The sequence below is a fragment of the Monopterus albus genome, unplaced genomic scaffold (genome assembly GCF_001952655.1).
Source record: "Monopterus albus unplaced genomic scaffold, M_albus_1.0 scaffold43.1, whole genome shotgun sequence".
Lineage (NCBI taxonomy): Eukaryota > Metazoa > Chordata > Actinopteri > Synbranchiformes > Synbranchidae > Monopterus > Monopterus albus.
This window is the reverse complement of record NW_018127923.1, coordinates 2,360,396-2,385,364: the sequence shown is the minus strand read 5'-3', so window position 1 is coordinate 2,385,364 and position 24,969 is coordinate 2,360,396. Positions and strand designations below refer to the sequence as shown.

The 24,969-nt window shown below is 39.9% G+C and overlaps 1 protein-coding gene across 5 annotated transcripts in view; it reads right to left on the bottom strand.

The window, feature by feature from the left end:
- The window catches only part of ltbp1 (latent transforming growth factor beta binding protein 1), a 156,259-nt gene that overhangs the window by 25,122 nt on the left and 106,168 nt on the right, over positions 1-24,969 (bottom strand). For 3 of the 5 annotated variants that reach the window (XM_020599892.1, XM_020599893.1, XM_020599896.1), the window contains 9 exons: positions 23,856-23,878; positions 23,253-23,355; positions 17,197-17,283; positions 16,372-16,497; positions 14,323-14,448; positions 9,867-9,989; positions 8,752-8,877; positions 8,490-8,618; positions 5,342-5,470 (listed from right to left, as the gene is read on the bottom strand). In XM_020599892.1, coding sequence (XP_020455548.1) covers positions 5,342-5,470; positions 8,490-8,618; positions 8,752-8,877; positions 9,867-9,989; positions 14,323-14,448; positions 16,372-16,497; positions 17,197-17,283; positions 23,253-23,355; positions 23,856-23,878 — 972 coding nt within the window. The remainder of the gene's footprint in view (positions 1-5,341; positions 5,471-8,489; positions 8,619-8,751; positions 8,878-9,866; positions 9,990-14,322; positions 14,449-16,371; positions 16,498-17,196; positions 17,284-23,252; positions 23,356-23,855; positions 23,879-24,969) is intronic. The other 2 variants (XM_020599894.1, XM_020599895.1) reach the window with 2 other exon arrangements.

Sequence of the window (24,969 nt, the reverse complement as noted above, 5' to 3'; positions counted from 1 at the left end):
AAATTCTGACATAGCTAAGTCGAAATTCCGACATAGCTAAGTAGAAATTCTGACATAGCTAAGTTAGAATTTCTACTTAGATTTACTTAAGTCATTATTTCTACTTAGCTATGTCGGAATTTCGACTTAGCTATGTCAGAATTTTGACTTAGCTAAGTCGGAGTAACTGGCGGGAATGGGCTTCCATACATGTGTGACATCTCAGGGTCGCTCCTGTTTTTCTCCTGTTTATTCCTGTGTCATTTGCACTTCATGTAAAGGAGAACATGGTTCGTGTCTGCATTCAATCGGTGTGTTTTTAAAGAAACAAGCGATGTGCAAAAGCATCCCACAGATTTCACTTGAGACTTCCTGAAATGGTCAAAATGAACACAATGAACTGTTTGCAAAGCCGAGAGAGTGTACGTATGTGGATCCCATTTCCACAATAGCAGAGATGTTGTGAGAGAAATTTTGCATCACTGTGCCATTAACAGTTGAGCTAACAACAGCTGGTAAGGGGGTAAGTGCAAATAAATCCATAATGTGCTGTTATTTATCAACCTAGGTAAAGTTATGTGTTTGTGTAAGATAATGTTCCTAAAAAGGCCACAGTGATCACAGTTCACCTACAGTGTAACAGTGACACTGGTTCAGCTTTATAGAAACAAATGTTAGTGTATGCTGTTATAGCTCACATGGCCATATCATCATAAGTAAGAGATTTATTATGCATTCACGTGAGTAAAAAGTTGGTTGCTGCTAGAACGTATCCCTCTATTACAATTCAGCAAATGAGCTACTGTCCAGGGAAACTTGTTTTAAATAGACTGCAACTTTGAAATAAACCAACTCGAATTAGCTTAGTGGGACAGCTGAGCTTCAGACAAACTTTAACTGGCGGGAATGGGCTTCCATACATGTGTGACATCTCAGGGTCGCTCCTGTTTTTCTCCTGTTTATTCCTGTGTCATTTGCACTTCATGTAAAGGAGAACATGGTTCGTGTCTGCATTCAATCGGTGTGTTTTTAAAGAAACAAGCGATGTGCAAAAGCATCCCACAGATTTCACTTGAGACTTCCTGAAATGGTCAAAATGAACACAATGAACTGTTTGCAAAGCCGAGAGAGTGTACGTATGTGGATCCCATTTCCACAATAGCAGAGATGTTGTGAGAGAAATTTTGCATCACTGTGCCATTAACAGTTGAGCTAACAACAGCTGGTAAGGGGGTAAGTGCAAATAAATCCATAATGTGCTGTTATTTATCAACCTAGGTAAAGTTATGTGTTTGTGTAAGATAATGTTCCTAAAAAGGCCACAGTGATCACAGTTCACCTACAGTGTAACAGTGACACTGGTTCAGCTTTATAGAAACAAATGTTAGTGTATGCTGTTATAGCTCACATGGCCATATCATCATAAGTAAGAGATTTATTATGCATTCACGTGAGTAAAAAGTTGGTTGCTGCTAGAACGTATCCCTCTATTACAATTCAGCAAATGAGCTACTGTCCAGGGAAACTTGTTTTAAATAGACTGCAACTTTGAAATAAACCAACTCGAATTAGCTTAGTGGGACAGCTGAGCTTCAGACAAACTTTTTGGGGTGCTTTTTTTTTTTTTTTTTTACAGAACAAGGGTTCTTTAGTTTGTCCCTCATTTTTTGCAGAGTAGTCACATTCAGATTCAGTGTGGAGAGTATAAGTGACAATGACTTAAACATGTTCTCACATACAGCGATACATCTGTATGATTTTGTTACCAGCTTGAAAAGTCCCAAACTATTCATTTTAAGAGAAGGTAGTTCGATTGGTTGCTTAGTGTTTCTGAGAAACAGATTTGGAGTTAAGACAGCTGCTAAACCCAATAAGAAATATGTCAAACTGACAACGCACCCAGCTCGGTGGAAGGAGAAGAGAAATGGGAAAGAGATGCAGGTAAAGATCTTGGAGGCAAGAAAAGGGAACCTCAGAGGGGGAAACACAATATAGGGAGTAGAGAGAATGGACAAGAGAGAAGAAAGCTGAGAACATCAGTTGATAAGAGTGGGATAGATGGAGGGGAGGCAGATGAGAAGGATTCTGAATGGTTAATGGTACAGTACCACTGTCTGTTTTTGAGCAGTGTGTGTGTTTAAGTGAGGCCATCTGTGCTAGCCACAGATGGTTTGGCAGTGAAGATGAGGCAGCTGGCTGGACTGAACTTGGGTGGAACTCAGTAGCACTGCCAAAGTGCAGATGGAAGTGTGTGAGTTAGCTGTAAATGAGAACACACTGGTAGACTTGGTAGTAACTGTACAACTAACGTTTTGCACATGTATTTTAGCAGGACTGGGAGTTTTCTTTAAAGGTTCAGCATGAGGAAGTCTGCTCTGACAGTGCTTCCTGCTAGAGGAAATTGAACTAGATGAGAGCTGCAGGGGCTCAGTTATCCTGGGGAAACCACCAGCACCCATCAGCTCAGACTCTTTCCAAACCAAACTTGAGGAAAATCACTGATTATCAACATTAGTTCTGTGTATTCTTCACTGGGATGTTGTGTGTGCACAATAGTTGGCAATGCTGCTATTCAGAGAAATAACTAAGGCCAAAGGTAAATTCTCCAATGGTGGTTAGAGCCTTAATTTATCCCAAAGAGAAAATCAGGCCTGCATTTGAGGTATGCATCATTACAGTAAGCACAGACTTCTGAAGAAAATTTCTGTGTACTTCTGTTCAAAAAAGTGCAGTTAAAACACTTGAACTGTTTCAGTTAGTTTGCATGTTGACAATTTGCAGCTTTTGGTATGAAAATGAAGTTATTCTTGAAATTGAAGCATTACGAAGGGCTGGGTGAGGCTTCAGTTCATGCCACCATCACCTTAAGTGAAGGCAGTGAGTGAGATTAAGGTGTCAGTTAAAGTGAAAGTTTTAAAAGGAGCTGTCAACATAAACATAACCTGACCAAAAATGTAGAAAGATGCCTCAGTAAAAGTCCCCACCCACACAAATGCAGTAGTGTTGCAGTTGTTGCCAGTTTGGTCCCACTTCCACCAAGAGAGAGGGATGGGGGTATAGCTGATAACTGCGTTTATTACAGCAGCTTTGTCTTTAAGCTACCATGATGATTTGTGGCACAATTCTGGGACAACAAAACTATCATACAGAAATTGAAAGAAAAATGGTGTATTGAAGGAATTTGTTTTGTCAAATCCAGTTACCAATATGTTACATTTGCCTGGATAATCAGGATGGAGAGAACCTTATACTGTATATTTTTGATGGATGTTAGCTTCCTTGTCTGTATTCGGTTTGTTTTTCCAGTAAACATATTTATTTGTGATAATTTTTGTATTGATTTAATTCAAATCACAATGATGATAAAAAATTAACAGGTAAAACAAAGTTCATTTACAAACTTTGCTGAATTGTTGTGTTTACCCATATTTCTTTCTCATATAGCTGTTCACTGTTCCAGGATATAAAAAACTAGCCACCCCTGCCTTACCTGTGGACACAGCACTTGAGGCTTTATTTTCCTTCAAGAGGTCACACTGTTAAACTCGTGTCTAAACTCCAGGGGCACGGTGAATGTGGGTGCGTTCAACAGTGTTTTGCAATGCAGAACACTTCTGTGTGCAGCCAAGCGTTACCGGGCACACAGGTGGAGTCGGGGCTGGCTTTAGTTATATCCAATCAAACCAGCTCCTCTCATCCCCTTTAAAGAGTAGGACGGACACCTGAGTGGCTGATGACAGGACATTAAAACATATGAGAGTAAAGATTCTTTCCATATATATTCTTCTCCTCCATTCCTAGATTGACAGTAACCAAACTATTTATGTAGAAGTACTGCACATAAATATTCACTCAATAACCTTCTGATATCACTGACCAGGTTTTGTGCATGAAAGAAAGTCTCTGGTCCTGTAACCAGCAGCAGTTATATAGTGTAATTTACTCCCAGCTGCATCCAGTGTGTGAAATCCATGGGGGTCTCATATGTAACATTATAAACATTTAACAGTTTTTTAAAATAATACAATAAAATCATATTGTAATCACTGTGTGTGGTCCACCAGAGTGCGCAGCCAGTGGATGTGTCGCCCACTTTATCTCCACCTACACCTCCTTTCAAACTTGATCAAACTGCCATGAGATGCCAAAACAGACACAACATATATCTGCACAGCAGTAACAAAGGTCTGTGTGAAACTTGTTCATTTGAAGAGACTGTAACTTAACAGTGACAGCAGCCACAGTGAGGTCAGACCAACTTTACCTGCAGCGTATCAGGATTAATGAAGACGTCTGCAGGGTGTTTGCTATTTATCTTGGCTAATGAGCTGCTTTCATGTGGTATTGTGGATTTGGATTCCGCATCCTTGTGTGTCCTGACATCCAACGCTGTTTGACCATATTCATATCTGTAGCCACATGCTGAGGACTAGTTTAACTTATTTAAAAATAGTCTAAATTATCACACATTTCATGATATACAATAAATTATTCAGAATGAATTCCAGCAGATCAGTTGTGGGTTAAGGGCTAATTTTAAGTTGGGGGTGCCATTAAAATACATTTGGGTAAATGATCTCATGCTTCCCAGTCTATGCATTTGTCAGCAAATGCACCTGTGATTGTGATAAGAGGTGGTCTGAGCAGGTGTTATTGTTATTAGTATTTCAAGTCAAAAAGAACACCACAACTGCACTGTGCTGCCTAATTAGCATGCACACTGCCCCAGCTGTGCCTCTCCTCCTACCTCAGGGTAAGCACATTCATTCATGGCAGGAAAATACCAAACACACCTATGTGCAACAAAAAACAGACATGCACCTGAGGAAATTCCATAAGGACTGCGTCTAAAGTGATGCAGGAAAATAGAGCCTTGTGTCTCTCTGGCACAGAAAATCTCACCAACATGTCTATACAGCTATTTTCTTGTCATCTATATGTCGCTATATGTAACAGCCGTAGTGCTATCACCTGCTCCTTTTAAAGGATCGATTCCAGGTGTTTCCATCCAACAGATATGTGCCTTCTTCCCACAAACAGTGGAGGAAACTGCTTTGTGACAGACAGCAACTGTCAATTCATACTTGACAAATGCAGGTGTAGAGAGAGAGGCAAAGCTAAGGTGGAGTGCTTCATTTTCTGTGAAGTATTTTTGTATTTTTCTGTTTGCTCACCATTTCCTAAATGTATTGACATAACTGTAATTTAGTAGGTTTCTGTTTATTTGTTATTTGATACAGAAAGGTATTACTTTTGACAGTAAGCATATGATTTGAGGTGCATGTGAAGGTCTGATTGTGTACAATTCATATGTAAAAACTCAATACCTTCAGTTTAATATACAATATACCAAAACACTTACCCATACAGCCTTGGCCATCCTGGGACTCTTGGTAGCCCTGGTCACAGAGGCATTGGAAGGACCCCAGTCTGTTCTCACAGAAGCCGTAAGGGCCACACAATGTTTCATTCAGGCCACATTCATCGATGTCTGGAGAATAAACAAATAATCTCAAATGCTTTTTTCTTTAGTCACCCTTTCACATCTAATGCAAGCCTCTGTATTATTTGTTTCACTAACAACAGTTTAAATTGTGCTATGGTGTATGAGAACATCTGTTAAACACATACACACACAACACAAACTTCCCCTGTGCTCTCCTTCATTTCCTCTCAAACAGTTTAAGGAAGGTGAATGTTGAATGCAGTGGATTAAGGAGAACGCTGACAACATGCAACTGAAGCAGTTGCTGTAAAAGTTAGTAATGCATTAACTGGTTTCATAAAAGTAGACAGACACAGTAGCACACACTTATGCTTTTGTCTCAGTCTCCTGCATAAATCATAAGACAGAGAAAAACAAATATCCCTCCATGTCTAGACAGCCAGCTCAAAGGCTTCCGTCTGTTTCTTTTCTTCTCATTTTTTATTTCCTCTGTTTTTTCTAAGGCAGGAGAGGGCATTAAAAACAGCTCTGGCACAAATGCCAAGACTCCTTCCAAGGTGAAGAAAACAGGAGCAGCATATGCGAATGAAATTCAAGACTTTTCCAAATCTTTCTTTCTTGTTTAAAAGTAGGCAGTCACAAGTGCAGGCAGAACTAGAAGGATGGAGATACTGACTAAGATAATGTATGTGTGTGCCCTTGGTATTACTTACATTGTGGGGACCAAAGCCTGTTAACACACTCACACTGTGGGGACTCGGCCTTCCTCATGGGGACCAGAGGCTGGTCCCGACCATGTAAATCACTGAATTTTAGCGTGACAACATGGTTGAGGTTTAGGGTGAGGCAAGTAGTAATTATGGTTAAGGTTAGGATAAGTCTATAGGGAATAAATGTAAATCAATGCAAAGTCCACAAGAGGAATCAAAACACATTTGTGTGTGTGAAATGTTTGCATTTTGAAATTACATGCCTTCGTACTACTTTCTGTAACACTGAAACATTTTCTTCAAAGTTTAAATCCGAGTGGAGTCAATCTTGAATAATGTTTAAAATCACCAATGAAAGTCACTGTCATTAATGAAGGATTATACTGAATCATTTCCCCCTGTCACCAGGGACCCCCAAACTGTGTGGACTTATCCAGCTCAGACCATCATGTTTCATGGATGAATGAGACAGAAAAATAGCAAACATAGTAAATAGCAATCTAAAGGCAATGACAATATAGTTTAGTCAGTAACACCCATCCATCTATGGGTGGTGTGTGTGTGTGTGTGTGGGGGTGATATGGGAACAGTGACACAGACTTTCAAACAGTCTTTTCTGAAAGACATGCAAGGAAGGGGGTTTCTGAAGCTACTCAGCCATCCAACAGGCACTTCTGAAGAAGCACGCTAGCAACTATACACTGACATCATCCAAGGTGAGGATTTAAGTGACATACAGTATATTTCAAAGAAAGCTAGCAGGTTACAAGCAAATGTGTGGTTACTCTCAAACTTACAAATCGCCAGAGTTTTGCAAGATTATTTTAAAAAGTAGATTGGCAATATTCAGTATTTACTTATTGTAAATAAATCCTATGAAGAGATCAAAACTAACAATGAATGTATCCACAGCCCGATACAGCGTATTCCCCTCTGCCATTCACTCTTGTCTAATCAGACATTCCAATTCTCTGGTAAGTTACAGTAATCTCCCATGTATTGATAACAGCTCCATGATGCCCACAAATCATAAACAATATCCTGAAAATCAGTATGTTTTTATTTATTTATTTATTTTGCAAGCAAGAGGGAGGGAAAAAGTGAGCGAGCACCATCCTGATTCACCTCTTGTGCTAAGAGAACCTATCACTTTTCTTTGTGCATGTGTTTTATATTCAGCCTCTCTCTCTCTATCCATCAGCTCAATTGTGTGTCACAAATGAGAGTATATGAAAGTACTGAGCACATTAAAATGTGGAGCTATTGGTAGTGCTATTCATAGTCTTGGAACCATGAAGGTCTGTACAAAATGTATGGCAATTCATCAGTTCCTGTTGAATTATTTCACATGGTAAATGAAAGCTTTGTTCCGATACTGGCACTAGAGGAAAAGCAGGTTATATATCGATCTTCTGCCAGCAACACTCACCAATGCACCAAATCTGAATTAACCTCTCCACAGTAATGTTCCAGTACTGAGACCAGACTGTTTCTGTTATTAAAATGCAACCTGCTTTTGCTATTTTGAGAGGGTAGCAGAATGTGGTATGTTCGAGCCTCTAAAACTTACCATATACCGTAGTTAAAATGGATAGTACTGAATTTTTGTCCTTCATTTACATTGTTAGTAGAGTTGCAGTTCAGAACTTTCAGAACAGGTTAAATAGTATCAGTGTCCACTGACTCAATAAGACTGCTTTTCACCCTTTAATTTATTATTTTGTAAAAATTAAAATTTTTGCATGGATTTTCAAACCTCATTCTGGGATGGTGACGAGGACAGGGAGACGTATTTTAAAATTTCCCCATAGAGCACAAGCTTGTTCATTTTGACCTCGCAGTAGTGGAACCAGTGCTCAGAATAGTCAACAGAGGGTTGAAGGGGTTACTCTGCCAGTGACAATACCCCCACCAAATACACTATATTCTCCTGTTTGAATAAAGTTTTTTTTTTTTTTTTGCAAACTACAGTGGCCAGCTGTTCTAAAACAGCTTTTGTTAAAATCAGAATATTTGTGATTAGCTTCTAAAGTTTACTTCTTGAGTAAGAACGAGAGGGCTTGCAGCTGAGGGCCCTGGCTAGTGCACAACACGTAGTGAGGGAGACAAACACATTGTTGGTTTTGATCTTTTCATGGCATTTGTTAAAAATAAGAAAAATATAGAATAACATCAGCCAAGGGGTGAATAGAGAACCTGTATAGTCTCTTCAACACATTAGTTAACAAAAAATGTCAGAATTAAATGAAACTGACAAGGAGATGTATCCAGATTTGTGCCCATTTGAATACTCTTCTACTTTATGAAACCCATGTAATGCATGGTGGATGTTTTTCTATATAGCTGCATCTTACCATCACAGGAGGGCGTGTCAAGGTTGGCAGTGAATCCACTCTCACAAACACACAGATAGGATCCCTCCGTGTTTAAACATGTGCCATGGGGGGAACAGAGCTCTGGCTCATCCACACACTCATCAACATCTGGGACAAAACAGACAGAAACCCACTGAGAGGTCTGAGCATGTGTGTGATCAACTATCCAAGCAGCGCTACATACTCTGCATCACTAAACACATCTGGTGGTGAGGGGATGTGTCCCTACTCTAGCACTCACCTCTGCAGCTGGTGCCGTTGATCTGCTGGTATCCCTGAGGGCAGGTACAGGTATAGGAGCCTATGTTGTTTACACACTCCCCCACAGCCTCACAAGGCCTAGCTTCGTCTACGCACTCATCCACATCTGAAACATACACACACAAGTCCTGTGAGGGAGGTTGTTCAGGTTGAAACAAATACCTGGTGAAATAATGACACTGTATTCTTTAAAACAGGAATGACTATATCCTTATGTCTTGATTATGTTTACATGTTGAAAGTTACTACTACTGTAAGACAAAGCTTCTGTAAATGTTTTCATGGGTAGATTTGAAGCTTGATGACGTATAAGCAGTACACTGATTTATTTTCTTTTAGGGTTGTTATGTCACTGTCTGAAGAGCATCACACAGTCCAATATGTCCAATAAAAGAACATGCGCTTCCATACACAGTGCAGCATTAAATGAACTAGTTTTATCTCCCTTTTGATTAAGTGATTCATAGAGTAGGTTCATGAATCTCTTTCCAAACTGATGTGCAGTATTAAAGAAAAGTGAGTGCACCCCTGATCAATATCTCTACAATATTAAGTAATTAGAAATCCTGTCCACTTAATAGAACAGTGTTTGTCCTTAGCCAAAGACCAGGTATGAAGCAAAGCAAAATGAAAGTTAAATGTTGAAATATAGAAATGTCATGAAATCATGAAAACTCCATACTGCAAGTCACTACAACCTCCATGAATGAAAATCCATTCTTTTATTTTGTAGTGGTCCCTCCTCAGTGTGTCTGCATAGTGTATATGTCTGTGTGTGTTTCTAGTGTGGCTGTGTGTGTTTTCCTAGCATTTCCAGGTCTAGTGATTGTGAATGGTCCTGGGTTCAAATCCCGGAAGAGCCCCCACTTTGTTGTGACCCACTCAAAGGCCACAACAAAAAGGAGGGTGACACACTACTGGAGTAAACACTTTTAAGGAATATTATTAAATGAAACTGATAAAAAGGCAGAGATGAGGTGTGGAAACCAATATCAGTTATGCATTGAATTGAATGAGTTGGATTTTGAGACTTTGTGCCCCTAAAACCAACAACATTACTTGTTTGGAAAATCACTCAATAAACATATCACACACCATCACACTGGTCCCCAGTCGCTGATACTTTGAAGCCAGGCCCACACTGACAGATGAAGGAGCCTTCAGTGTTTATGCAGTGGCCCCTGGTACAGACCGACTGATCCTGGCACTCATCTATATCTGAAACAGCACAAGTAGTGGAACAACTATATCAACAAAAAGCAACTGATTTTTCTCACATTTCTGAGCATTTTAATTGCATAATACTAGATAAAGTAGATATAAAGTGTGCCAAGTGCAGCCAATGCTCTTAATAAATAATATATGTTAGTGTTAGAAAGTCTATTTGTAAATAATAATGAACAAACTGCTTGTACAAATGACATGTATGAGGAAGCAGTGAGGATTCTGACTTATAGTCTGAATGGTGCACAGTACTGAGAGCTGATCTAGTTAAGTTATGGAGGGCTAAACACTTATGGTAAATTCAAACAGAGTAATTCAAATGTTATATCATAATTGATCAATATTATGTTAATATAAAATTGCACTATTGTGTGGCTTTTAATAATTAAACGGTTTTTATGTGGCACAGAAATCAATTGTAAATACTGAAATTTCATAATTTGTTGATCCAGTATCATGAGCTCCAGTGTTACACTGAAAATATATTGTATACTGGCATTATTATGCAAGGACTTCTATCTTCTTTCTATTATGCAAGGACTGAAAGATGTATAGATCCAGAATGTAATGTGTTCGGTTGGATCAACAACAACAACAACAAAAAAAAAACACAAACACACACACTTGACAGTTGTGATCTTTACAGTAATTACAATCACAAGGAAGTAATATATCTAAACGACCATATGATGGAAATAGCATTAGATAATGATATCACACATTACAATCGCAACACCACAGGGGTGTGTGTTGATCAGTGGTGCAAGATGTGTTCATATATGCAATTTAATTATAAATGTCCTTCTTATACTTTTAATATTTTTAGGATATTTTGCTGACTTTCACTCAGTATTTTCATATAGCAAAGATGCATTAACTAAGATTTTCACATTGTCTGACAAATCAGGTTAAAATTATAGAGGATGTGGTGTCTCTGGGTTAAAGTGTCCCCTCCATGACAATCTGTTACTTACAGCCCTACAGTACAGCTTCTCTAAACTGATTTGTAAAAGTACTGTGCATAAATTAGCCCCGCCTGCCACCTAGCAAAGGTTGTAAGAAGTATTTTTCAAACCCTGAGTAATCATTTCAAACAGACAGCATTGGAGGAGCTCTCGGCAGCTACAAGCTGTGGCTGCCAGACCGAAGAGGTAGTGTTTTTTTTATCACAGAGAGATGGAAACAAAGAGAGCAGGGTTTGCGATTCAGATGTGGCTTTCTTCTTTCTGGATGCATTAGTATCTAAAGCTAATGTGTTTGTTTTGGTATTGACCAGGCATAGTCATGATTTTACTCTACTTTTGTATCGTATTACTACTTTCAATAATTCAAGCTTTGTTTAACATTTGTGTGTTGTGTTACATTATCAGTAACTGGATTATTGCCCTGGCTTAAAGAGTTCATGGTGCTTTTCCTTGTTTTTTTGACTTATCTGCAATGTTACAATGGTGAATAATCATCTTAGACATGTCCTAAAGCTCCAAAAATGAAGTGTAAAATGGTAAATGGACTGTATTTTATATAGCACTTTCTCACAGTGTGTTGCACTGGCCAAAGCGCTTTACAGGAGATCATACACCATTCACCCATTCACACACAACATTCACACACCGATGACGACAGGCTGCCACGCACTGGCGCTAGTCAAGCCAATTCGGGGTTCAATGTCTTGCTCAGGGACACTTAGCAATGCGGGGAGACCGGAAGTCAAACCACCAACTTGCTGGTCAGGAGACGACTGCCCTACCTCGTAAGCCACAGCCACCCACAAAGTGTAGGTATGTTCTAGTATTTCTATGCAGGAGCAACTTGGTTTACAGACTTTTTTCTAACAAAACAAAGTATTATGTGGTAGTTTAAGGATTTACTTGAATGGTCATAATCTCCAGGCAGTTGCATGTTCATGTGAGTTTGCCTGACATCCACCGGTGCCATTGTAAAAGCAGCCTTTTTTGACTGCTCCTGGTTTTGTGGATATATTTTCCCTCCTGCTGCTGCACTGTGATGAGAGGATGTGGAGAAAACTACAGGGCCTGAGGTTACTGCATGTCCAGGAATGTTCCTGTACAGGGACTCACTGCTTTACCTGACCGGGTCTAACCTACAAGCAGCCAGACTGTGAAGCCCTCACGGCGGGGAATGATCATCTCATTAAAACGGGATTTCCCGTAGAGCACAGTACCTGTATGTTTTGACTGATTGAGACCAATGTGTCTGCAGCATGTGATGTGTTGCTGGTTAACCAGTGGATTAACGATCCATGATGTTATTGTTGGTGCTACCTACCTGTTGGAATTAATTTCACTACTTTGGGACTGTATGTGATCGTGTGGGGGAAGACACAGCAACCACCGGTTGGATTTACCGACCTTGGAGCTACTTGAAAGGGAGTGATGTTTCCACTACTCAGTGGGACTTAATGGAAAGTTAAAAAAAAAACATGTTGCATGTCTGTTAATGCCTTGTTTCTGTAACATTAGAGAGAATAGTTGTAAGGCTGGAGAAGTTACTATGTCTGCATTATGCCAGTTAAAATATAAGGTTTCTCAACTACGCACTTTGTTTAGAGTGTTACACATCTCTTTTCATCGGTACATACAATGTTGTTTACCTATCTATGCAGGAGGAATTCAAATCAATTAATGCTGTTGTGGCTCATTGTGCTGTCCACCTTTGATACAACACCAGGAGCAGGAGTTTGCATTCATGAACTATCTCTTGTTTTTAGGAAACATCAAACAAAAGGTTTATTTTCCAAAGTACTTACGGCTTATAAAGCCAGCTCCAGGTGACAAGAACTCCATGATGAGCGAGATCTATGGCAGGACTACATTAGATTCAGCTTGTTCACCTTGTGTGGTACATGGTATGCCATGTATCACCATGTCTAAACTTCCTTTGTAAGTATGACTATGTGACTGTGGTGAATCTATTTTTATATTCAGCTGTTTGATACATTACAGCTGGCAAACCTGAAGCTTTGACTGAATGGTGGCTTTCACTCTTTAAAAATGTAGTACTTTATATAATAACTCCAGTGCAGACAGATTCAGTAGCCAAATATGTATGGGAGGAAAATCTGGTTAGCTGACTTTGCAGCACACTGTTTAAGGATTTCAAAACATGTCCAAAATCTCCTACTCCGGAGCCTGTTTTTGTATTAATCTTATTAATAGATACCTTGGTTGCATATCTGCATGTATATGAACCTCTCAAAGAAACCGATCTGATCCCTCATCCTCCGCAGTGGGAGAAAAGAGATTTTTATTGTAGCTCTGGGGAAATAACCATCAGTCTTTTTTGCTCTCACAGGCCTAATTCGGTATCATTTTGGTGGGTGGTGAAAGCTCTGTTGAAATGACAGGAAACCACATAATGACAGAGTGTCCCATATTTATATCCCAATAAGGTGGATGAAGCAGGGAGGTGGGTGGTGCAGATGCTGGTAACAGTGTGGTTGCTGGTGTCCAAAACTACTTCTATTATAAATATGCACTTTTTCAAGTTCAGAGCTTGACCAAGTGCTGACCATTGGGGGGTGGGGGGTGGGGTATTTACTAAGCCTGTTGAAAAATACTGCAGCACTACAATTTTTCAGTTTAGAGCCATATTTACCAGCACTGATGATCAGTGAGTTCCCTGTGTCACAGCATTGGTAAATGAGGGACCCAACGGGCAAATTCTTCACACAGACTTTTCACAGTTTTGTGCCAGAAAATGAGCCACAAAACCTTAATAAATATCCCCCATAGTTTCCAGTGCTTAATGTTGCATTTTGTTTGGAAATGAAATGTGTGTTCATACAATTTAAGTTTATACAAGACTCGGTTCCAGAAAATTCATCCTCTCAACAGCTGCTGCCTGACTGCCAAATAAATGTTATGGAAATAAATAATCATATAGCACAAATATTTTACTTTTAAAGCTCAAGGGACAGCCTAATGGTGGTGGAATAAAGAAACGTTTTGCCTTTTTACCAAGAATAAAAAGAAAATACATTTTCACTAAAACTAGATGGATGGATGTGAAGAGATACCCATAGTTTGCCCTCGACAGGTCAATGTCACAAAATGACAGTTAGATTTCAGTATTGTATGAGTCTCTCAAACACACCAACTCAGTAAAAAGATTATGAAAGTCTTAAGCGTTTCATTTTAGACAGAAAGCAGACTTTTCCAAATTCAGGACTCTGAATTTTCTGCTGTAAAATGCAAGGGGTTATCTATGAGAAAATGTCTGTACAAAAAGTAAAAAAAAACACAGAGTATGTAAAAGAGTCTTTCATAGAAACATCAGAATATCAGCAGCATGAATTATGAGTATTTACCAACACAGCTGGTTCCCTGTTCATTGACAAGAAATCCCTGCTGGCATGAACACAGGAAGCTGCCCATTGTGTTCCTGCAGTGACCACCAAAGCATAAAGATGGGCTTTCCAAACATTCATCTACATCTGGACACACAAAGCAGAGCACACAATATAAGACAGTATTAGTTTAGAACTGAACCGATGCTAATCCTAAAGCCAGTGCTCTAAACCCTTATGCAACTGTGGCTGCTAATGACCATGTTTGTCATTCTGTAATAAAACGAACCAACATCAGAGCATTTGTCATACTAAGAAAAATTGGGACAGTATCTTATTGCTGGTGTGATGTGTTACTTAGTTTGCCCACTAGAAAGTATAATTATGATGGATGCACTGAGAGAACTGAAACCCATTCCAAGATGGCACCCTTTTCATCCCAATGAAAGCTGCTCACTAAGAGTGTAAACAAGAAGGTTTTTCAGGCCTCTGCAAGCTTAATGATTTTTGGGCCCATAGAGCACATGCACTACATTTAATATCTGGTCAAGCCAGTTTAGAGCAGTGTATTACAGACTTCCTCTGGTCGAGCTGACTTTTGACTTCCTGTTGGCTCCCTGCACAACCACATCATATAAAAATAAAGTTATACAGTTCTTCTAGACTTTACAAAATGTAATAGTGTGTATCTAAAGTTCAGAACAACATATTCATAATTTAAGTACCATTGCCTCTGTAATGACTGTGTAAGGCAGAAAGTCTTTATTGGCCATTGGATGTCACGTGACCTGCAATACTGACTGTAGCCACAACACCAAACCCACCTCATAGCACAGCACTGTACCTGAGGCTTTGATAATAATTTCAGAAAATAAATGCATCAAAAAAAGCACCACACTGTCTCTGCTGTGTAAACTTTGTCCTTAAAAAGAATCAAACAGGCTGGAGGTTAGACTTATATGCCACTGATGCCAAAGTCCTCACTTAGCTCAATTATCCTGACTACCTTAACTGCCCTGTTCATTCACCTGCGTCTACTGAACACAGGCCCCAGTAACAAAGCCAGGCTGTCCTGAATACACACATGCACACATTGATAAAATGAATTATTTTATTTTTTGTCTCAACCAGAGCAAATGCTAACATGTTGTGGGCCCATAATTGCAGAAGACTGAAGAACGTAAAGGATATATTCACATTTTATAAAGTCTATCTTAATACAATAGTGGATTTGTATTGATACTATGCCCCTTTGGGCTGCCACAGACAATCTAACTTTTTCATTGTTAAATTCAGTGAACCTGTAAATAAATACGGAAACGGAATCTACTGTAAATACAAATAGTACATAGACAGTGCATTTTCAAGGCAAACCTGAGCCTGAATGCAAAACATTTAGATATTTACCCTGTGATATGACGCAATACACTCTGTCAGTTTAGCTAAAATTAATGCATTCTAATCCAGCAGTCCTGCAGTAAATCCTCTTTCATTAAGGTGTTAATGTTCACTTTGTGTTCAAACTCTTTCAGACAGGTCTTGATTTTGCTGTATGATCATTTTGAATTGTATTGTTATAAGGTATTTATATTATTCTGTAGAGCCGCCCCCTCAAAGTTGATCAATTATATTATTAACTGTGAAGCCTGGCAGTTGGCTGAGGCTCTTCTATTCGAACCTTTGTTTTTATTTTTTGTCAGCCAGTGTGCATTACAATAGAAGGCAGACCCAGTCCGCACTAGTTTGTCATCATCTTCTTCTCATTTTGATGTGCCACACAGCAATTTGCTCAATAGTTGCCCCTATGGTTGGGGGAATACCCACTTCAACGGTGTAACTGTCCAATGCTTGGATGTATAAGGTCTGATGACACTATTTGGCAAACTGCTGCCCAGAACAAGGAGAAAAGGACAAGAAAATAATGCAGTACAGTCAAATAGGTACAAGATGCAAGTCTGAAGTCTGTTTATGTGGGACCTGAGTTCCCGTTTCTGCTACACACTGCTGACAAGGACGTACACAAGATGACCTTTGGCCTCAATAACTGTTTATATCCATTAGACTTCTCACCTACACAGGTGGTTTGAGCATCATCCAGGTGATATCCATCATCACAGTGGCAGGTGTAGCCCTCAGCTGTGTTGTAGCAAATCCCCTGGCCACAAATATAAGGGTTCACCAGGCATTCATCCACATCTGGGCCAGAAGATAAAGAGTATAAATGCAGCAGTTACAAAACTAATAATGGTTCTCAGAAAATATTATGAAGAGCTGCAAGAAAGCACAATACACCATTAATGTATCACAAGGTAAGTGCTTAATATAAAAGTACCACAAGTTCAGATCATGTACCACAAAGTAGCTCAAATGGTTGAGTGCAGGAATAATGAATGATATGCAATGCATGATGATTTCGAACTGACAGAAATACTGTACATCATGGAACCAATGTACCACAGGCAGCACTACTTTACCACCTGAACAGTTTCCTAAAAATGCATAAAAGCACAAATTAATGAGATATAAATATAATGTGAACTTAAAATAACCTAATATTTTAACCTAAGATGATAAGTAGACATATCAAAACCGTATTTAAGACATTTTAAGACTCTTTACAGAACCACAGTAATGGAACGTATTTCTAAATCTATGCATATAAAAATAAAACAATTATCTACAAATGAACAAAGTATTGGCACTTATGTTCATTATATTTTTTGCCCCAAAAAACTATTTTTTTAAACAGCTACAAGTTGTGACTTGCTGTTTATGTTTCCTGTAACAAATTTACAAATGACTAAGGTATTTACTAGCTATAAGAATTTTTACATTTTAATGGTACATGAGAAAGGAAATAAAAAGAAAGAAAGAATAAAAATGTTTTCATCTTACCAACTGACTGAGTGGGGGCAATGTCCTGGCCTGCATTGGATGGGAGAATCTCTACAGGTGTAGGTGGAGAAATCCTCTCAACAACCTCTACCAAAGAAAAAACACACCATAACAGACATTAATCATATCAAATACATATGTTATTATTATTCTACCATATTTTAATGATCAAATTTGGCACATTGATTGTATAATGCAGTACAGAGCAATAACAGTACAAAATATGTCTTCTAAAACAATCATACAGTTGAATCAACACCTCTCTACAACAGTTTGTGCACAAACTGAACATTATTGCCTTTATAAGGAAGGATTTATTGTAAGACTGTTGGACTAGACTTTTAATTTTAGCTTTGTGTGTCCTATCTAATAAACTGAATGTACGTATATTTTACATTTTCAGGGTACCTTTATGTACTTTGTTCTATTAAATTTTTTTATTGCAGTCATTATTCACAATCATTATGCAATTTTCCTCAGGCGCATGTCTACTTTTTTTGGTGTGTTTGGTATTGTAGTGTTGGGGGTAGAGAGACACTTTGGTGGGGTCCCCCATAATGCCCACTAGGCGGCAGGTGTATAATTCAGGGTTGGCGAGGATGTCATGCTAGTGTTCCTATGTTCTGTTCTGTTGGTGTCTGCCACAACAGCCAGTACCCTCGGACAACTCATCTACCTCTGATCTGACACAGCTGTGGGTTGGCCACCTTGGCTAGACACACAGATTGTACCTGGACTGCGAACTTGACAGCACTGTGTGCTGCGCCTTGGTGAACACGGGCTCCACCGCCTCCCCGGTACACCAGAGGACAGTGCCAGGCACCAAAGTGCCAAGACCCTGGAGTTGGAGGGCCACCAAGTGCCGCATCACCACGGTCACTGGCAAGAGTGCAAAGATGTGGGGAGAGAGGAGACTCAAAGTGAGTGCTGTCAGCTGCATCACTGAGCACTGGTTCAGGCTGGCCAACATTCAAGACTCCAATGGATGTGGGGCCCCTGCCAGACACAGGCCCAGGATGCTCACTGCAAAGGAGTGAACTTTGCCCAAGCCAGGCTGGTGTGGGCGTGCAGCCCTGAACAGTAGAAGGGCTTGTCCCCACAGTCAACAAGCTAGTGGGTCGGACTTTGTACTGTGCTGAAAAGACCGTCAGATCTGGGGTGGGACCGAGTAAGCGGAACCGGGTGATGTTTTATAGGGACAACATATGTACTGGCCCTTGGCTTCAACTGAAGGGGGAGAGTAACACAATGGAAGCCAGTCACAGGCTCCAGTTCCCCCTCCACCAGCCGCCAAGCAGGCCTTGGCTCCAGTGAAGGCTGACCCCAACACTATGGTTACTGAGGACAATTAACCAGCCAAGTGGGGTGTGTGTAGTGCTGGGGGCAGAATGCCTGAAGGGGAAGCGCCTGGCGGGATCCCCCATAATGCCCACTTGATGGGAGTTATATAATTCATGGGTTAGTAGGGTTGTTATGCTAGTGATCTCGTGTTCTAATCTGTGGTTGTCTGCTGTTGCCCCCGGGTGCTTTTTAAAAAGAGCGTCTCGACAGAGTGCAGAAAAGGCGGCCTGTGTCTAGCCAACCTCCATTACAGTGTTTTCCTGCCATAAATGAATGTGCTTACACTGAAGTGGGAGGAGAGGTGCAGTTCAGGCCAGGTGTATGCTGATTAGGCAGTTCAGTGCAATTTTTGTGCTTGTTTAGAGTCGAAATAGTGAAAACGATAACCCCTGCTCAGACCACCTCTTATTGCATTCACAGGTGCATTTGCAATTTTCCTGGGAAATACCCTGGGAAGCATGAGGTCAGGTACCCAAATGTATTTTAATGGACACACCAACTTAAAATTAACCCTTAAATTTACTGCATATCAAGAAGATTATTTTTAAATAAGATAAATAAGCTAGTTTTCAGTATATGAAGTTGTTATCATGCCGTATTGAACTTTGGGTAAATGCACTATTTTGGAAGATCATGCTCATTATCCATCACAGAGATATACACTACATACATCTTTAAGTAAAAAAAAATAAATAAAAACTATCCCACACAACTACACACAGTAGTTTCAACTGATGTTTCAACAATGTCCAAACGGCCACTTTAGTGTATACTTTGAGCACAGAGAGGACAGAAATTGAGTCTGCAGTGTTTGTGTCATCTGCCGACAGCTGCTAGCTAGCATTAGCTCCCCGACTGAGAGCTGAGATCAGGGTGTAGAGTCATTTTTTTAGTCTGTTACTCCTCGACCAGCTCTAAAGGTCCGATACAAGTTAGTTACAGTCAGCTAAGGTTATCGATTCTGAATTACCAGTCAGTAAAGTGAGAGCTAAATGATTTATACCACTTTTTAGCCAAACAAAACTAAAATGTATGCAGGTAGATACACCACATATCTCTCAAAATGACAGTTCTGTAGAGATATGAATATGCTCAGTGTTGGTGCACATCAGGAAGCACCATCTGTAGCCTACTTACAGCACACAGCCAGAGGTAATCTGCAGCCAGTATTTGGGAATCCAAATCCACATTAAAAAATTACACATAATAACATGTGAAAGCAGCTCATAAGCCAAGATAAATAACAAACACTGCACAAGTCCTGATTAGTCCTGTTATGCGGCAGGTAAAGTCAGTCTGATCTCACTGTGGCAGCTGTCACTGTTCAGGCACAGTTTCTTCAAACAAACAAGTTTCACACAGACATACAGTAGCTTTACAACTACCACAGGGATGAACGTTGTTTCTGGTTTGCATTTTGTTGTGGTTTGATCAGCTTTGAAAGCAGCTGTGGTGGACCACAAGTTTCAGTTCCACCATAAACACAGTGATTACAATATGATTTATTGTATCATTTTAAAAAACAGTGAAATGTTTGTAAGGTTACATGCAAGATCCCCATGGATTTCGTGCACTGGATGCAGCTGTCAGTAAGTTACCCTACAGTGTATAATTGCTCTTGATTACAGGACCAGAGATTTTCTTTCTTCCATGCATAAATGCCAGTCAGTGATATTAGCAGACTGAAGTGAATATTTAAGTGCAGTACTTCTACATTCTACAGTTTTCACTATAAGAATGTGGTACATAACTGGCAGGAGAATAAGATATAGGGATAGAAACTCTCCTCTCATATAGCAGTATATCTCATATAATATCCTGAACAGGGTCACGGGGAGCTGGAGCAAATCCCAGCTGACACTGGGCAAGAGGCGGGGTACACCCTGGACAGGTCGCCAGTTTATCACAGGGCTGACATGTAGACAAACAACCACACACTCACTCCTACGGGCAATTTAGAGTCATCAATTAACCTAAGCTGCATGTCTGTGGGAGGAAGCTGGAGTACCCGGAGAGAGCCCATGCAGGCAGAGGGAGAACATGCAGACAAGGCCCTGGGTCAGCCTGGGCTCAAACCCGGAACCTTCTTGCTGTGAGGCGACAGCTCTGCTTGCACACAAAAGTGCACTGAGTATGTGGTCACCAAAATTGCAAAACACTATTGAACGTGCTCATATTCACTCTGTGCTTGGAGTTTAAGCATGGGTTTAGCATTGTGCCCCCTTGCAGGTAAACAGAGTCCACAGTGGGTTTTTTGGCCCTCATGACCATCATATTGAATGCCACAGCAAATCTAGGCACCGCTGCCAATGCGGCCCCCAGAATTGTGCAATAAACTACTTCTTAGTGTACGATCCTGTTCTGACTTTTTTACACTTTTAAAAATGAACTTATTTCCTTTGGCTTATAAATCTTAGTAGCTGTGACTTTTTTTTCCTCCTCTTAGAATGTATTTATTTGCCATACCCTAAGAACTGTGGTGAAGGTAACATGTTTCTGTTGGCACCATTGATTTATTTTAAGGATAATAATTTTGGCCACGCATGCTACACACACACAAAGAATTTGTTTCCAGTACAGAACCGAGGGAGCCATCTGCAGCACCAACTCACACTGATGGCTTTAACCATTGGGGGCAACTTGGGGGTTCAGTGTCTTGCCCAAGGACATTTTGCAGGCACACTGCAGGCACCGAGATTCGAACCTCCAATCCTCCGGTTGGGAGACGACTGCTCTACCCACTGAACCACAGTCGCTTCCATTTTCATTACTATCTTAAGTTTTAAATCTTAATGTTTTACTGTGATCCAATGTGTATATTTTATTGTGCTATATAGATAAAGTTTGATTTGATAGTTTTATGGTCTGTGTCCTGCTTTTTGACAATATTTCCAGATAAATCTCATGCTACAACCAAGCATTCACACCTCAGTGTGGTTCCACAAACATTCATGCTCTGACTGTTAACATGCTAAATCTACCAAGGGAGCACTTATACAACAGTTTAACTTCTTTGGAGTGCTGTTTATGAAAGTCAATGTAAAAATTCAAATGGAAGTAGAATTTTAAAATTCACATCTAAATTTGTCTGTTATGTGTTAACATGTATAAATTAACACAAATTGAAGAGGCTTTTAAACTGTCCCCATATTACTTTATACATAGTTAAAGCTTATTTATTATGGTTTTATTACACAGCTATTGAACACTTCTAGATGTGGTCACTATTGATGCCTGTCTAAGCTGATCCTGAGGATCAGTACCTGGGCTGACACCTGGGCATGTGTTATAGGATCGATATCAGTTAAAATAAAACTGATCAAACGCATATCCTTCTTTATTACGACTCTACTGCCACGAGACTATGCGGAACTGGGGGCCTCTATGACTGACTCTACATTGGAGTGTCCCTCTACCTAAAGAGCAGAGATGAGAGGGCAATTTATGAAACGCTCACTGAACGAGTAGAACACAAACTTGCCAAAATGTGACATTTTTGCCGCTTTGCCTGCGGTGAACTTGCTGAAGTCTCCTTTTCACCTCTAAATCAGTATTAGCTAATTTTAGCTAATTGTACTAACTGAGCTAAAAGCAAACTTGTGAATTACAATAGAATTTTTGTAAACAAACTGTTTGAGTCCAACTAGCCCGTCCTTTCGACATCTGTCTGTAAAGCATTGTGAGTGCATGGGTGTGTGAGAATGCAACACTGAAAAAGCTAAATTTGGAGGGCATTCTTTACGTAAATGTAAGTATTGCAGTCAGGCTCCAGTAAAGGACTCAGATCCTGACCGGGGCCAAAAAACCTGACTGAGACATCCCCGTCCCTGTTCCCATCCTTAGTTTTGGCTCGCAAATGTGTTGTGTACGCATCATCTGCACTTTGCTGCATGCGCTAAATGTGACTGATGGACAATCATGGCATCAAGTTCCCAGTTTGGCAATGGATGAACGGATATGTTGAATGCTCTATAAAATGAAATGCTGTGTCTTGGTTATATGCGTCATGATTATTAATCTTAGACAATCTATAGAGTAAGTTGATGATCTTATAAATATCAATGTCAATGTGGCTTTATCTAAACCTCAGACTAGAAAGAAGTACTGTGTGAGGATTGCTCCTACCTTATCACACAAGAAAATTGGCAGCTCCATCAGTTAAAGAGCTCTATTATACTGGTATCCTGACTGCGGCTTAAAACAATAAAACAGTGGAGGAAGACATACATGTGGTATAAATAAATCCAGAAATCAGTGAATGAATATATATGGGATTACACTTTACTTTTCCTGTTGCCACAATAAAAAGATCACAGTACACTGGCCTTTCGAGAACATCTGACTCGCCTTGTAGCTGCTTCTGTAGTGCTGTCAAAAGTCTGACCTGCACTGTCTCATATTTGCTAAAATTATGTGTGCTGACATTAGCATATTTATAATAGCATCACTTATCAATCTAACATTAGCATACCAGTAGGGCTGAACCTGACAAACTATAATTGAACTTGAGTACAGTTAGAGTACAAAGTACTCTAATCTTAAGTCTGAGATGATTTTGGTTGTATTTAAGGATATGTTTAAGTTAGAGCACTGAATATTTACCATTAACAAGAAATCAATTAATGTGAGATGAAAGTTTAGCTGAATAGAAACAAAGAAAGGAGTCCCTAACCAGCTACTGTATCACAGAAAAGAAGGGGCAGAGGAGCAGACACCTGGATAGGCTGCCTCCATCTTGACAGTGGACACACCCGGAGATAGCTGGGGCAGGACCAGTTCAACTACTGGCCTATTACTAACCACAGGAACTACCAGCTCCTTCAGTGACAAGACAGACAATAATACCAAAGGTCAACAGAGCACTGTATGCAAATGTTTCAGTCCAAATATAATCACTTAAACTTTGAACACTGCGTCTGACATGCAATACAAGTGTTGTTGTGGAAAGCTGATTAGCATTCAGCTTGCTTGGTTGCAGTTTAATGACTGGGCAGAATGAACAGCTCAGCGAGCAAGCTAGAAAGCAAAAACTGCTTGCCACTTCTGCATAGACTTCTATCTGGATTTGTTTGGAACGCAGTTAAGGATTTCACTTTTCTTTAGTTTTCTGTTTTTGGTACTTACGTATGTAGCCATATACATATCAGAGGTATACAGGCTGACAAGTTGCTTTGTGCTGACCTGCCAAAGTCATGCCAAAATGTTGCTGACTTCATGCAAAGGTGATTCTGCAACTTCTGAACAGCTGAGAGGAGCGTGTCTGTGCATGCAAACTGCTTCAAGCTACTAATTTTCACTATTTAGAGGAGCCAACCTACCTGATCTGGTGCAGTTGTTGCTACTGACCAAAGGGAAAAAAGAAACAGATGTATAGGTTTGTAACATATATGGAAATACAGATTATTCCAAAAAGTCAGTGTTTGATTCCTAAAGATAAGGCCAGGGATATTCTATATGTTTGTTACTGTCAAAAATGTGTTCCATTAAGAAACTAAACCAATATATAAGTTTGTCTCTCAATACCTTACAATTTTCCTATCCTGTCTGTAGCTGTCATCCCCAATCCCACTGGTTCTAACTGAAGAAATAAATCTGTAAAAACATACAATATATAGTTTAATCTTTTTAAAAAATGGATATTTCCTAAAACAACCAGACACTGCAGATTCAGAAAACATTACTTAAACTAGTGGAAATTGTGTATTTGTTGGAGATCATTTCAATCACAAATTTGGTGGTCTAGTAGCAGCATGGTGTATGTGGGAATGAGCAATAAATTACAGTGCCTGTGTTTCTTGTATTAAACATGTCGTGATGAATGTTTTAACCTGGTTGATGCAGTAACTCAGGAAAATGGTAACAAAAATTAAGCCCTCCACTTGTTTCTTTGGCACAGGTCTTACCTGATTTAAACCTATTTTAGTTCTCTATCAAAAAACACTCTTGCTATAGTTAACTTCTCCCTACAGCTGTCATGGTTCTGTCCTACTGCATCCAGTTTCAGGCTCTTATTTTGTCACCACTTCCTGTTCTTATTTCATCTCAGCTATGGACTCTTTACGGTAATCAGTGCTCATTGCCTACACCTGTTTTCACCCCTATTTAGGCAGCGTCCTCCCACCAGGAGACTGCCAGATTGTTCTTGACTCCGTGTAGACTTTCCAGCGTTTCTTCTTGTTTCCTGTGATTCCTGTTTATTGACCCTGGATTGCCTTGACCACCGATCACCGCCTTGCCCTCCTGGTTCTGATTGTGTTTCTGTGTACTGACCTTCGGACTTCCCTCCCTGACCTCCCGTTTTTGGATTACTTGGCTGTGTGTATTTGCTGATATTGAACCTGGACTGTTATTGGAATTGGAGTGTGTTTTTTAGACTATTGCAGTGTCTGCCCTTACTGTGAGTAATGAAAGAGAACTAGTCACTCACCTTCG